The following is a 15,330-nucleotide window of genomic DNA, read 5'->3' as shown; positions in this document are numbered from 1 at the left end:
TCGTCCTCCCCTTCTTCACCGGAGTTCGGTTCTTGTGTCCACACCGTGCGCTCTACCGTGTTTTGGATTGATACTTTGGGTCTCCTCTCCCCTCGTGGAGGATCTAACCTGTCTGTTTAGTCACCCCACACATATTTTTGTTTACACCCAGTGCCCTGTTATCGATGGCGGAGGGTGTGCGCCCCGAGGACTACTGCGACGAGCCGGTGGAGGACGAGTTTGGGGAGATCATCAAGTGTCGATCCGGTAGGAGATCAAAGCTTCCCTATTTGTGTGTGTGTGTGTGTGTGTGTGTGTGTGTGTGTGTGTGTGCGCGCGCGTGCGCGCGTGTGTTGGTCCGCGCACGCAAGAGAGACCATATGCTTATGTATATTATATTAAAGTCCGTGCTGAGGATGCTCAGTGCCACTGACAACACCTCAAACATAATCAGAAACTTTTCCATTAACCCTTTAACACCTGGATCGATATTAGTTTTCTTGTGCTGTATTCAGACGCCTTTCACAAGCGTTTAAACCTATAAAAAATCGTTGTGATTTCTTTCAAAAACATGGGGAAAAATATTAAGAGCAACTTGGCAAGAAATGTTGTCCAAAATGCTAAAAATTAATAAAATGTGACATGTATGATCTGAAAATATTATTAGATATTATATAATAAAAAAACTAGAGAAAAATGTCCAAAAACACGATATTTATAATTTTTTAAGTAGTAATTTGATTATTTTTGCACTTTCCCAAGGTCATTTTTTCTTTTTTTTTTCTTCTTCTTCTTTTTGATTTTTTTAAACTTATTTTCAGGTAAATTTCTTGAAACCATTACCAATTTCTGGTTAATGTCTTTTGCTTATTTTCAGGTAATTCTGTTGTTTTTTTTCTGTCTCTAATTTCTGGGCCATTTCTTGATAAGTTGCTTGTTGCCATTGTTCAGGTTTTAAAGGGTTAACACATCACCCCAGGGGCACATAAAGCTTTAAAATGAAGAATTATTTAGTTTATGTGTTTATCTGAAATGGTCTGTTTTTGGCTCCATGTAGGCTTTTGATGGGTGCAGTTGTGATGGAACATTACGTGATCTGTATGTGACTGATGTCATGATGAGGTGTGAGACTGAGACATAGTTTGATCCTGATTTGACATATTTTTAATGTAGTTTTGGAGACTGTTAAAGACACTAAGTGCAGGTACGTGTGTAACTTTGCTGTATGCAGTGTGACTGTGGCTTAGACTCTTCCAAACATCTGTTGTATTTGTTGTCAGTGCTTGTGAAAATGTGATCTATTTCCTATGAGCACTATTTCTCCCTTTTGCAAAGAGGATGTTGACACATAGCATTATCAGATCTAAAAACAGCTGATGCCCATGACCTTGTCGAGAAGGTTTTTCTTGAGTTGCTGCTTGTCGAAGTGAAGAGTGCTTGCTGTAAAAGATGCACCAGATGTCAATTATGAGGAATTAAGACAAAGAGCTGCATTGCATCATCTATGCTATATACGGTTCTGTGGTGCTGTTTGCGCAGTAGATCTGAGGGATTTCGAAGACGTGTTAATTACCCTCTGATTAAAATTAAAATACAGACTGATTAAAATTCAAATGGCAAGTAAAGTTTGAGGAACTCAAGCAAGTAAAGTTTTTACATTTCTGATATCGAACCAACAAATCTATACTTAGGTGTGTGTGTACAGGGGTTCTTAACGACATACTATACTATGATGTTTTTATCATATTTTTACTTCAGTTTATGAATTTTATGACATTTTCATGATGTTTTTGACGACATACTAAATGATTATGTTTTCATGACATTATGATATTATATATCATAATATGATATATATGACATATATACTGTGACTTTTTTAATCATATTTTTAATGACATACTACAGAGTGACATTTTTATCATATTTTTAATATCATTCTATGCTATGACTTTTTCACAACGTTTTAACGACATACTATACTATGACGTTTCATAAAAATTTAACAATATACTATACTATGACTTTTTTCATATTTTTGACGCTACACTTTCATAGAGTTGGCAGAAAATCAAGAGCTATATCAGAGAGAGACAGATTAAAAAAGAATGGTCAAAATTAAAGCAGCGGAGGTCGAGATGTCTGTGTGTGACTGAATGCCTCTCCACCAATCACATTGCTTGGTCAGAACTATCTGTTGTGTAAGTGTAATTATGCTAACGCTGCATTATCTGAACATTGTATAAAGCCAGGTTCAATATTCTTACTTCATTTTTTTTTTTTACATATTATAGTCAAAAGTTTCTACAAAGGGAATCTTCTCATCACTCCATAATTTAGAAAAATACTGTCGACAGCCCTTAAAAAAATCCATTTTTGCCAAGGTTTTCGCAACAAAATGTTGAAAAATCAGGTGATGAATGATACATGAACAAGCCCCTCTGTAAAATGTAAGGATGAAATTGGAAAGATTGCTGTGTGTAAGTGCTACTGAAGTGGAGATATCTGGCTCAGAGTGTGAGGAAAAAATCTCATTCTGAGAAAATGGCCTTTAAAGATATCAATTGTAAAATTCAGGCAAATAGGAAAAAAGTTTTATCTGCTAGATATCGCCATTAATCTTTCACAGTTATTTATGGCAATCATTTTTTATATCACATTTTTTTTATATTGTATGTTTAGAGTATGCAAAGATGCATTCTCTAATTCAATGTGCAATAATTTGCCCATGAAACTTTAGCCCTTTTAACCCCTGACTATCATGTTAGTTTAGCCCAGGCCTCACCTTGCTGTATTTAAGCTCAACAGTTCAATCACATACTGTATCAAACTAAATCTGGACTAAGTTGTTTCCGGGCTAACTTGCCTACAAGCCCATCCCAGGGCTAAAAAAGATCTGGATGAAAGTGTTGTTTGTGTGGTGTGTGACCATGACACTGAACGTCTCGCAGCATACTGGGATGAGTCGGAGGCCGCCGAGGTTTGATTTCCAGTTATAGCTCTTGTAAATAGTGGATGACCTGGAATGGTCCACTGGGCGGTGAGACAGAGTCTAACAGACTAACTGAGACAGACAGATGGACAGTAAGGTCAAGTTTTTTGATATAAATGGGGACTGGGACAGGTAATCTCCCCCCTCTGCTTTCTCAGGAGGTAAATTTCCTCCCGGCTGTCTGTCTGTGTAAATAACTTTTTTCCTTGAGTGACCTACCTGCTTAGATAACGCTTCAATGAATAAATAACACCCATACTCTCTCTCTCACTTTCTCTCGTCTCCGTACGTCTCTCGCCCACTCCCCCACAGTACAGCTGGTGGGTCATCTCACGCTGGAAATAGCGGTCAGCTGGCCTGACGGTCGGCTGTTGTTCGGTGTCAGATAGCATAGCTTGGGAGGTTGCCATGCTCCCGCCGTCTCTCTATCTTTCTTTCCATCTCGCACTCCCTCTTTCCAACCTCCCATTTTCCTCCTTCATTGCTTTCGACTTTTCCACACCCTCTTTCCATCTTCCAGTCTATTTACATTTTCCTCTTCCTCTGTTTGCTTACATTTTGCTCCCTTTTCTGCATTTTTTCTCAGGGAAACTGAGACATCTTTATCATTTGGGGGCTTTCTGACTATTTTTATGTGACATATTTGACCACCCAAGTTTTTGCTTACTGTATGATTGTAGTTGCCCCACTAACAAACTTTTGAATATTTGGGATTTGTGCTTGCTGATAATTTTTTACCTCTGCCAAGGCAATTATGTGTTTGGTTCGGTTCTTTGTAAAAACTAGCCCGATTATCATGAATTTCAGTTGAAGCATGTAGCTTGGGCTGAGAGAGAAGCAAATCTGAATCACCAACTGATAAACATTTTTTTTTTTACTTTTGTTGATATTGCACAGAACTGGCCGTGGACTTTTTGAGGCCCTAAGCCGGTTTTATTTGGGGACCCTGTTTATTATAATCTGATGTCACTTCACACGCACTGAACCAACTTGTGTATTATTAGTTTAAGTGCACTATCTTACACTATCTTTAAATTGACTACAGTAAACACAGTATTTGTGTATTAACTCCCATGAGTGATACTTCTCACGGCCTCTGGTTAAAGTGTGATGCATATTTTGGTGTTATGGTCTCACTGGAAAGGGCTGAATCTCAGCTTTCTTCATGTGTGACATGTGGAGATGAAGATATTACACCAAAAAGATATGATGCATACGGCATGCATTTATATCAATCTGTGATAATATTGTGCAAAAGTGTGGTATAGTGATCAAATGATAACAAAACACAAAGCATAATGTTTCAGCAAAAATGCATGTGTTTGGGAAATACTGGGCAACTGAAGTAAGGAGACTTAGAATATACTGCATGAGTTGTGTTAGAGTTCATATAGTGATGTTTTGATTTAGTTTTGCTGTTGTTAAACGTGGCTTCAGTTTAAATTCATGAAAAATGCTCACTTGCTTTTTTCTATCCATTAAGGCATGCAAAGTACAAAGTTTTATTTACAAATTTAAGGTAATAAATGGTAAAGAATTGATATGCAAATGGTAATTTTTCAGCTGAAGTATTCCTTGAAATGCAAAACTACTATTTGATTAATGAATTAATCGTTTCAGCTTTAGATCGTGTTTTTACATTGTTAATGCCCCTCAACAATGCAGCGAAAACAATGAAATGGATTTCTCAAAATACATTTAAAGCCCCAAAAATCTTCAGTGTTTTTCTGTAACATTAAATGTTCTTGTCTGAACAACTTTGTTAATTTATGTTTGTCTGTAAGTATTATTTATTAAGGATCTAACCCTTGGGGCATCGATGGCTCAGTGGATCGAGCATGCGGTCGCAGGTTCGACCTCAGCCTCGGCCCTTTGCTGCATGTCGTCCCCTCTCTCTCCCTCTTTCACACTTACTCTCTGTCCCATCCAATACAGGCCAAAAAAGGCCCAAAAAATATCTTTAAAAAAAAAGAGTTTAACCCTCAACTCTGTTCATGGAGTTCATGAGGATCGCACTGCTAAAACACTGACAGAGGAAACAGGCTCCTTAAAAGTTTCTGTCAGCATTAAATTCACTGAGAAGTGCTGACTGTGTGCAGGAGGTCACTACCTTCTGTTGCATGACTTCATTCTCCTCTGCACCTGTCTGCTTGTTGTGATTTCTAGCATTCACTCCACAACGAGTCTTAATATTTTCTCAATGCATTAGCAACACAACAGAAAACGTAGATTTGATTTCCCCAAAATACGCTGGAAATATATTTTAAATAATTATGAACGTCTATGAAATTGCTTTTTTGCTGCAGAAGTGTAGCTGTAATTTTGCCCTAATTGTTACCTTCTAAGCAATTTATACACAATAGATGGATAGATAGAGACAGTGTTTCCTTAGCTTTGCATTTTTCTAGTGTGATTGGCAATTTGGTGTAATATGCCACCTCCAGCAGCACAAAAGTATGCAGCCAATGACATGTGGCCCACTTGATTTATCCCTTCTCCAGGCTGTGTGTGTGCCCGCGCGTGTGCATGGATGTGAGTGTGTGTGAGGGTGTGATGCCGTGGGAGGGTCTGTGTACTTGTAGATTGGTTTTAAAATTGTAGAATTTATCAACATTGACAACCTTTCATCGGGTGCGGGGGACTGGGAATGTGTGTGTGTGTGTGTGTGTGTGTGTGTGTGTGTGTGTGTGTGTGTGTGTGTGTGTGTGTGTGTGTGTGTGTGTGTGTGTGTGTGTGTGTGTGTAGAGGCATCTACGTGCATGTGTTCTTACATGTGTAGCCATGTTATTATCACACCCTGCAGGTCCATAACCACTTTGCTATTACCCATCATTCCTTGCCTAGGCACAGATCTGTGTGCGTTAATCCTGATTGGAGCAGGCAAGTAAATTCAGGCGTTACTGTGGACAACCACACCCTAAGGACCCCTGTGTAACATGCAAGACAGTGGGGATACCCAGATATACCAGGATACCTCAGAGGGCCTGCGATAGAAAACTTATCCAAACAAATCTCTTGACATTGCTTCTCTTCGCTTTTCTTATGTGACTTGACTTCTCTACATTTGACTTGGTCCCACTTCTCCTTCAACTCATACCCTGAATAAATGTCAGCATTGTATGTCTCTGCAAACCACGAATATGTAATGTTTGTAAGATGAGATAAGATAATAAGATATACTTTTTTTTGTCTCTATAGGGAAATTAGCTTTGGACTCTTTCCTGCTACAGTGCAACATAAAAGCCATACATAAACATGCACATTCAGTCGCGACACACATGCATCAAGTAAACCAATTAACATAATTATTGAATATCCTAGAATAAATATTGCACTTGTGGAGTAATTGCACATTTGCCAGTGTTGCATTTTAAAGTTTTGCATATGTTAAATAATTGCACTAAAATATATTGGGGAGAAGAAAAAAAAGGTGGGTGGGTTCCTAATGCTGTGTGTGTGTGTGTGTGTGTGTGTGTGTGTGTGTGTGTGTGTGTGTGTGTGTGTGTGTGTGTGTGTGTGTGTGTGTTGAGCCTGATGGGGGTGGGCACAAATTACTTCTTATAGCGATTAAGTCTGAGCTTAGGCACCCTATATCTTGCTGATGGTAAAAACTGTACTTTATTATATTGTGGATGCGTTTCAACAATGCTGTGGTCAACATGTGTTCATGTGTAGGCATCAAAACCACCTCATTATGGACAGGAAAAGGATATTTTAGCTTAAAATACCTGCTTTTGGTGGCACTATCAACTAAAAAACACAAAGCCATCAATTAACAGTCTAGGATAAACGTTGTCCCACAGTGCTTTTTAAATCTTAGCCTTATCTGTCAGCAGCACTGGGGGAGTTACAGATCTCCGTAGAGCCATGGTGTCTGGGGACAATTTAGTGCAACACCACTTAGAGCTCCCTACTTTCAGTTTATATCAGCCTCCACTTTGCATTTACAAAACAGCCATTTTGCACATAGTGTGGGAAGAGAAAAAGACATATTTCATTATAAATCAAACTTTGTTTCACCCTCCTGTGTGCACACCGTCAACAATCAAGGACAAAAAATACAAACCTAAACAAATGAATGAAACTAACTAACGAAAGTAGCAAACTAACCAAAAAGACAGTTAACCAATTGAACAAATAAACAACGAAACAAACCCCGACCCGAACAAACAACATGATGTGTTGCAAGCTGACAGGAGAACAGCTGTACGGTGTTGATTCCAGCTCAGTGAAATGATGAGAATGAAACATTACTAATTTTTCAAGCCTGACTGAGGAACGCCATTCGGGAAATTAAATTCTGAAGTTGGTAGAATGCTTGATATAATAGGAACAGGCTTTACAGGAATGATAATGTAACCAAAAGTTGTACCAAACACTCAAAAAAACAAACAAAAAAACAAAAAACAAAAAGAGAATACAGAATCTTGCATGAAGGATTTTGTAAATATATAAATATTTATGCAAAATGCTGAATATTTTCAGCAAGTATGAACATTTCCAATCTATGTGTCGACTAATAGAATGGAAACAGCATAAAACCAGTTCAAATTGGCAATACAGCTATGTGTTTTTTATACGGGCAGATCATTAAAAAACAAAAACATACGAGCAAACGTTTAAGAAAATGATTAAACAGTGCATTTATCTACAGTAGCAGTCTAACTTGCTTTTTTGCTTCAGTAAAAAAAGAATACTTTGCCTAATTTCAACCACCTTTGTATCAAAACAATGTGGATAGTATTTTTCCATGCACTGTTGTAAACGTCTCTCTATCTAACCAGTGGCTCGTCTCTGCTCCCCCCTCGGTGAAACATTATTTGTGATTTGCTGGCTCTTGAGCTGTTGCGTGAATTACAGGCTATACCTCTGCATTTTCATATTGAATGCTACAAATGCCGCCACCACAGACAGACCCGCCCTTCTCTCGCTGTCTCTCTCTCACGCTCTGGCTCTCAAACTCAGACCAAAAAATCTGATCAAACAGTAAAACTAGGCAGTGCTGATAGAATCTAAATCAAGATTATGTCACTGCACTGCCTATTTCTCCCCTAAAATGTTTTTGAAAAAAAAGTAATGCTCTTGTAATCTGTAATGGTGAGAGTTTGTGAACAGGAAGTGGGCACTATACTGCTTCCTGCACAGTGAAAACGAACGCTGAAAAAACTGAGGTCAAAAGGTAAAACTCAGCAGCGCTGATCAAATAAAAACCAAGATTCTGTTAGTCAGCTGCATATTATTCAGTGAGTTGCATATTTCTCAGCTTACATGTTGTCAGTAACATGTCTCAGCTCACTATTTAACTGTAATTAAAGATTGTTTGTTAGCAGCCGGCCGCCAAAGTGTCAAACAGACAAGTTCACACCAGCGGGAGCGTTTATTATTCTGGTACAGTGAGGTGCATCCTGGCAGATGTAGGTTTTCTACCTCTTGAGTAAAAGCGAATGCCATAGCCCTTTTTCTCAATTTTCTCAGGTCATGTGGCACCAAGTTCAAAAATATTTGTGTTTTTCTACTGCAGAGACAGCCTACTTCTATGTGAGGGCCCTCAGTTTTTCCGTGAAATACTACTTTAATGTGACATTATTTTGTGTGTTGTTCCAATTCAGGATGAAAAGTCTAGAAAGACACAATTTACTCTTAAAAACCGCAAGCCTAAAACTCAAAGTTGAACTCCCAGCTCTGAGTCAGTGGCTCTGTATGATCAGGTAGTGACATTTGTGGGCAGAAGATGGCAGCAGAGGCAGCTGGTGTCTTTGTAACCGTCCTCAGAGAGACTGAGTGAGATTCTGGCAATGAAGATGAATGTGTGGGGACAGATCTGCCTGTTCTTGGGAGATTTGAGTCTGGCTCTGTATGAGAGGGAGACAGGTTGGGTTGATGCAGAGAGAGAGGATGGAGGGGGAAAACAAACGCAAAACAAGAAAGATGGTGGAGAAGAATGGCAGCTGCTATTTTCTGGAGGGCATGGGCGGTGAAATAAATGACTGAGTAGTGACGGATATTAACACACACTCTGTCTCTGCGTCAGGATGGAGTGGAGGGTTCAGTGTATGATCTGACCCACATGGAGTTTCTGGGTCACTACAGGCCAGCGGAGGCTGCGTGTGTGTGTGTGGATGTTGTAATGAGTCTGGCAGTCGAGGATCCCACAGGAACCCCCTCCCTGCTCAATCAGACGCACGCACACGTCTGAGCATACAAAAACCCTTTTCTGGGTTAGGAGGAGTCACGCCAGGAAAAGTGGGTTTTTCAGAATCAGGTTGCACCCCATTCTCATGGAAGTGGGCCAACAGCTCGCAGCGGGGTGCGCACCGATCAATCATCTCGGTGGAAGAGTCACGCTGGGCTGAAGTCAACCACAAAAAGTGATTCTCCTTGCACCGATTATGGTGCCTCATTGATGTGTCAAGCCTCCATTATAGCCATCACTCTCAGACAGCCGGTGTTGTGTCATTAGAGGACACCACTTTGCGTGATTTGTTCTCTGTCAAAAGCAGGATCAGGTGATTGGTGGGTGTGAGCCTCGGTGAAAATATTACCACTCACATCAAGTTCAGGTTCAGCATCCCCCGATTTAAGCAAGTAGGGATTTTCAACTTGTCAAAGTGTGGCTCAGTAGTTTTGGTTAACTTTTAGACAGATAATAAAGGTGGCAGAAGTGAAGTATTTTAACCCCTGGGCTATAAGCAAATTAGTTTGATTTCTTTCAAAACCATGGAAAAAAAGGCAGTAAGCAACTTGGCAAGAAACATCCTGTAAATTTCAAGAAATCTATATTTAGACATTTATTAAAAATAAGCTAGGGAAAATGTCTAGAAAATGTAGTTATTATTATTCATTTAATAATGTTAATTATATATTGAAAATTATGTTACAAAATTATAATAATTATTGTTTTTTAAACACCTTTTACAAGTAATTTCTTTGTTTTCTTTGTTTCTTTATTTCTTTTTTGTGGTAAATTTCATATCATTTCTTTTGTAATTTTTACAGTTTGTTGCTAATTTTTGAGTCATTTCTTCTTAAGTTACTCTTCGCATGTTTTTAAAAGAAATCAAGCCAGTTTGCTCAGGTTTTAAAGAGTTAATCACTCTTATCAGCAACTCAGCTCAGCAGATGAGAAGTGAACGGTTGTGAGGCAAACAAAAACTAAAGTTAAGTTTTGCCATTAAGATCTTTAGCAGAAATGGTTTGTAATTGTTTGTGTTGTTGTTCACTAATGCACAGAAAATATCGTGTGTTACGTCAACATCAGGTTGTGTTGTTAATGTGCTAACCGGCTAACTAGCGTCTCAAATCTGTCCATTCGATCTTCTGGTTCTCTGGTTCTCTCCACTGTCACCTGCTGGGATCGAGAGCTGTTTTCCTTTCAGAAAGGTGCAGAACATACATGCTAGTTGGCCGTTGGTTTTGTATGCTTTGCGATGTGTTCAAGTGCAAGTTTTTGGCCGAGACACAGGCAACATGAGGTGATGCAACAGTTGGCCTTCATTGCCTCTCGCTCTTTGATGTCAGTTTTGTGTGTCTGGGCCTTTCACCATCATAACTAAATGTCTAACTCTTACCCTAACCTAAACCTCATTACAACCGGAGCCTTAAAACCAAATCTTAACCCTCAAATAGGCCTTTGAAGATGTGAGGACCGACAAAAATGTCCCCACAACTTCCAAAAATGTCCTCATTCTGTTGGTAAAAAGTATGCACACACACACACACACACACACACACACACACACACACACACACACACACACACAGATAGATAGACTCACAAGGCTAGCACCATCAAACGCAGATGACGGAGAAATAAGATCAGCTCCACTTTGATCCTCTCTGCTGTATCAGTATCAGACACTCTCTGTGTATGTGTGTGTGCTCTTTTACATCTATCTTTGTGGGGACCAGTTTGAGTTTTGAACCGTGGAATGAGGACATTTTGGCCGATCTGCGTCTTGGGACAAACCATCAAAGGGCTGTTTGCCTGATGGCTTGAGGAATGAACCGCACCTTCCCCAGTCTGACAGGGGACCTTGATTGCATGTCGATCACTATCGCTCCCTCCCGTCATTTCCTGTCATCTCTCTACAGGGTACAGTCTACTAGAAGGCATAAGTTGCCCCAAAAGGTTGTGCTGTTTGAGGGTTAAGACTTGGGTTTTCTTAAGCAGTATCATACTGAATATGAAATATTATCACAAAAAACAGATAGTGACATTGCCAACAGGAGTAAAGGTCAAAATGAAAATAAATGCTACCAAAAATATCAACAAGAGAGAGAAATTATAGGTGCTAAATTCAGGTGCTCTGTATGTAATAAGAGACATTACATGTGTTTGTGGTGGTGGTAGAAAGAGGTAGAAAGCCTTGAAGTAATATACCTTGCTTCTGAGATTATTCACTTCAGACTGTGTACCCTGCATGAAAATAACAAGCTAAGTTATATAAATGATATAAATGGAGGGAGACAGGAAATATGCGGAAAAGAGGGACAAGTTTAATTTAAAAGAGTGATATCACCTTCCATCTGCACTCCTGCTGCGTCTTCCTTTTCCAAGTGCATCCTTCAACACTTGACTCAAAACCTGCAGTGATTTCTTTCCAAGAATTTAAAATGCCTTGGCATCTTACAGAATATTTTTAGGTGTATATGTGTGTATGTGTTGGCCCTTGTGCAAAAAAAAAGAACATATGTGAGCTCTTCAGTAACACCTCCTTCTTCTCAGTGAATTTTACATTGGAAAAGGAGAGCTGGTGCTTATGCATATACGCTCACCTGATAATTCCACGTGCTTTTCATCCATTCGTCAGTTGCAGAAAACGTCAGTGTATACAGGCCGTATTTTTAGGCCGTATTTTCAGGCAATGAGATAGCCTGGGCTGCAGCTGATGAGTATTTTCATTGTCAGCTTATGCATAAAATGACAGAACACAGAGAAAAATGCTCATTACAGTTCCTTACATTTGAAAAGCTTCAACCAAACATTTGGCCTCATGCAAAAAACAAAGAAATTTGTTCTCATGTCACACTTTCTAGTGATTTAAGAGAACTTGCGGCCTTCAGCACTTTTCTTGTTATTTCTCTCAGGTACAAACTAAAATTCACGAGTGGTCTAGACCTGTCGAGTAACAAGGGGAAAAAACACTTGTTTGTATTAAGACACATAAGGGCTTGATCTGAATGAATTTTGAGTTTAAATATGTTACCAAAGTGGAGATAGAGAAAAATATTGGTATTTTGGCTCCATAACACAGTTCAGTTGTAAACAAGCTGTTTTAGAGAGTTTGTCAAATCTTCCTTGGAAGATTCGTGCATTTTTGAAAATCTTCCCATGTAAAGTTGAATAGGACATTGCTACAATTTAAGCTTCCAATAATTAAAATGCTCTCACAATTTTCACAACCTTCATGGCCCATTCCAGTACAGATTACAGAATATACAAGGTGGACTTGAATGCACCGTAGCCTGTGCCCACAGGCTTTGCTGTACAAAGAAATATTGTTTTCAGAGTGAACGAGGTGCACCTGAATGCATCACAAAGTCCCTGATGCTGTGAGTGTCAACTCATCTCTGACAGGAGCAGCGCGACTGGAAATGACACCAAAACGCAGAGACTCTCAGCATATTATTTTTATTGCGTACCTAGATTGGTAAAAACATTTTCCCACCAGTGTGGCAGACAGCCCTCTGAGATTTACTCGCCAACAGAAAATTTACCCACGTTTGGCTCTTGGTGGGTGTTAATTCTGTTTATATCGTTTATGCATAAATGATATCACTCAACTTTGTGTGTGCGTGTAACAAGCAGAGTGTATGCACATTGTTAACTCATTTATGTAGGCACATATTACTTTCTGAATATTATGCACTTTCAAAAGCAGCAAACTACTGCTACGCATTGCTAACAAAAAATATTGGTGAGAGCAGCTTTGATTTTAATGGCCTGAAACAATGAAGTGTTGCCTGACTCCAGCTGTGTAGCAGCTGCCCCTGTATGCATGCATGACAGCGCCTGTCATTAGACTGTGAGGTAACAGGACTGCATGGGGATCTCCAGTTGCAAATGGCCCTCTGTGCCGCTTCACTGCTTTTCAGCACGCATGTGTATGCGAGTCGATGTGTACGTATAGCTCAGTGAGTACAGTTCTTTCCGTGTGTGCGCTTGTAGCTCAGCAGGTCATAGATCCACAGTTGCCCTGATTCAGTTTCTGTCCAGTACTTTTTAATCTGGCCTTTGCTCTCTCCTCTATTTGCTCCCTTCTCACTTGTTTGATCTCTCACTCCTTCTTTCTCTCTCAGCATCTCTGTTTTTCTACTCTGTATTCTCTCCTCTTCAGTAGCTGTCTGTCTCCACATTGTTTTTGATTTTCATTTCCATTTTGTTGTTTCATTCTCACTTATTTGCTCACAATGTCTCTGCTTTTTGACTCTTTTCTATTCCCCACGACTTGTTCTCTTTTTCTCATTTTTTTTTAGAAAACCGTAGTCAGCAATGTTCTTTTCATTTTTGCTCCCTAAAATGATGTCACAAGGTTGTGGAAAGGAAAGATGGAAAGGGGGGGATGATTTAGAAAATACAGATGAGGAAAGAGAGAGTGAAAGAAAAACTCTGAGAAATGGAGACAGATGGCTGGAGGGCAGATGGGGCCACTTAGGTTGAAAGGTTGAATGGATGATATGGAGGAGGGAAAGATGGAGGAATGGGGAGGCGTAAAAAATAAAAAACAGAGAAAAAGCCTTCCAGGAGCCCAGAGGTTTAGGAGGGCAAGTCGCAGGAGGGTTTTAGGTGAAGGATATTCTGAGGGATGGAGTAGAGAAGGTTGAAAGAGCAGAAAGGAGAGCTGCACACAAGTTTTTCTCGAAGCTGTTTGGATTGAGCGGGTCAGAGCTTGAGAAGCAGGAGGCCATGGGGTAGATGATACCAGATGGAAGAAGAGGATAGTGAGAAAGATGGAGGAATAGAGGGGAGAAGAAAATGATGACACTTTTAAAGGTCTTGAGAACGGTGCACCCGAGGAGCTGATGGAGAAATTTGGAGTTTTGAGAGTTGTGCTTCTTAATATGAGAACCGGTGAGGGTCTGTGGGATGGTTTGCAGGTTTCTGAGCAGGTTAGCAGGCAGTCTGAGTCACCAGATGTGGACCGCTGTGAGAGGCGTCCCGCTGGCCAAATACTCTTGTCTTTTTTCTCCATTCTGTTCTCCCTATGTTGCCACTTTCAAAGTCTGTAAAAGCAAAAACTGTGAGTGCTACATACTAATGATGGAAAAATCTTTGACGAGACATTGAAGATGCAGCTTTAAAGCAGGGCTGCCTGGCTCGTTAAAATAATGCTTTTGAAACATACGAATATACTCAATGGTTATCAGCACATGGTATATGTACTATAAATACCATGAAAGCCATTTTTAGAAATAAAATAACATGCTGAAAACCAGTGAAATGATTGTTTAGAGGTAAATTTTAATTTTTTTTTTTTTACCACATGCCGCACTTTATTAGACATCTGTTTCCTTTCGCTAGCTAACATGATACATAACACTTTAATGAGTAACACTAATTAAAGGAATACTTCATCCCTTAAATGACCATTCGTCTGTCAGTTACTTAGATTATGTTGAATTTGTGAAGAAAACTTTGGTGAACAAAGAATCCACAAATAGAGAAAATCCTCAATGAAGTCATAGGGGTCCACATTTAACCACAGCAAACTGTACCAAAACATCACTTTACAAACTCTCATACAACTTGCACATAACATGCGTAAGTCTCAGTCATCCAGTTGTATGCTTGTATGCTCACCTCCAAAAAACTTTAGCTTAAACTTATTTATTAATTCTTTCAAACTGAGCTGAGAGTGAAACCTGTCTATGCTCTCTTCAAAGCCAGACTCCACTGATATTAAAACAGAATTTTTGTTAAACACAGGAGTTGCTGGTCTGTCACTGCCTCGATTTGTAATTTATTTGTGTTATTGTGTGACTTTTGTGAATCTGAAATAAAAATTACTCACACAATGACACAAAGAAAGAAACTGATTGAGACAGCATTAGACCAGCAGCTTCTGTGCTCAGCACAGATCATTTTCACTTTCTGTTCAATTTATAAAGTAAAGTTTTAGCAAAATGTATGTGATTGGGAAGCACTGAGCGCATAAAAGAATAATCAAGCTTTGTAAGGTTTGTGTAGTTTTGCTGTTGTTAAACAGCTTTAATTTATCGTGATTACTCTACATTTTTGGATTTTTTATTCACCATGGAGCCATGCAAGAAAAAACAAGTTTTCTTTATTAATTTAACATAACACTGAGTGAGTAATTGACACACAAATCAGTTTCATTAATTTAGTGTCAATTCATTAA

General features: G+C 39.3%; 1 protein-coding gene across 2 annotated transcripts in view; it reads left to right on the top strand.

Annotated features, from left to right (window-relative positions):
* Positions 1–15,330, top strand: part of dmd (dystrophin) — a 324,760-nt gene that overhangs the window by 5,229 nt on the left and 304,201 nt on the right. For both annotated transcript variants that reach the window (XM_088074779.1, XM_042513262.2), the window contains exon 4: positions 152–246. In XM_088074779.1, coding sequence (XP_087930905.1) covers positions 165–246 — 82 coding nt within the window. In that variant the 5' untranslated portion in view covers positions 152–164. The remainder of the gene's footprint in view (positions 1–151; positions 247–15,330) is intronic.

The sequence above is a fragment of the Plectropomus leopardus genome, chromosome 24 (genome assembly GCF_026936395.1).
Source record: "Plectropomus leopardus strain MGB_pleo_1.0 chromosome 24, ASM2693639v1, whole genome shotgun sequence".
Lineage (NCBI taxonomy): Eukaryota > Metazoa > Chordata > Actinopteri > Perciformes > Serranidae > Plectropomus > Plectropomus leopardus.
This window is presented reverse-complemented; position numbering and strand designations above follow the sequence as displayed.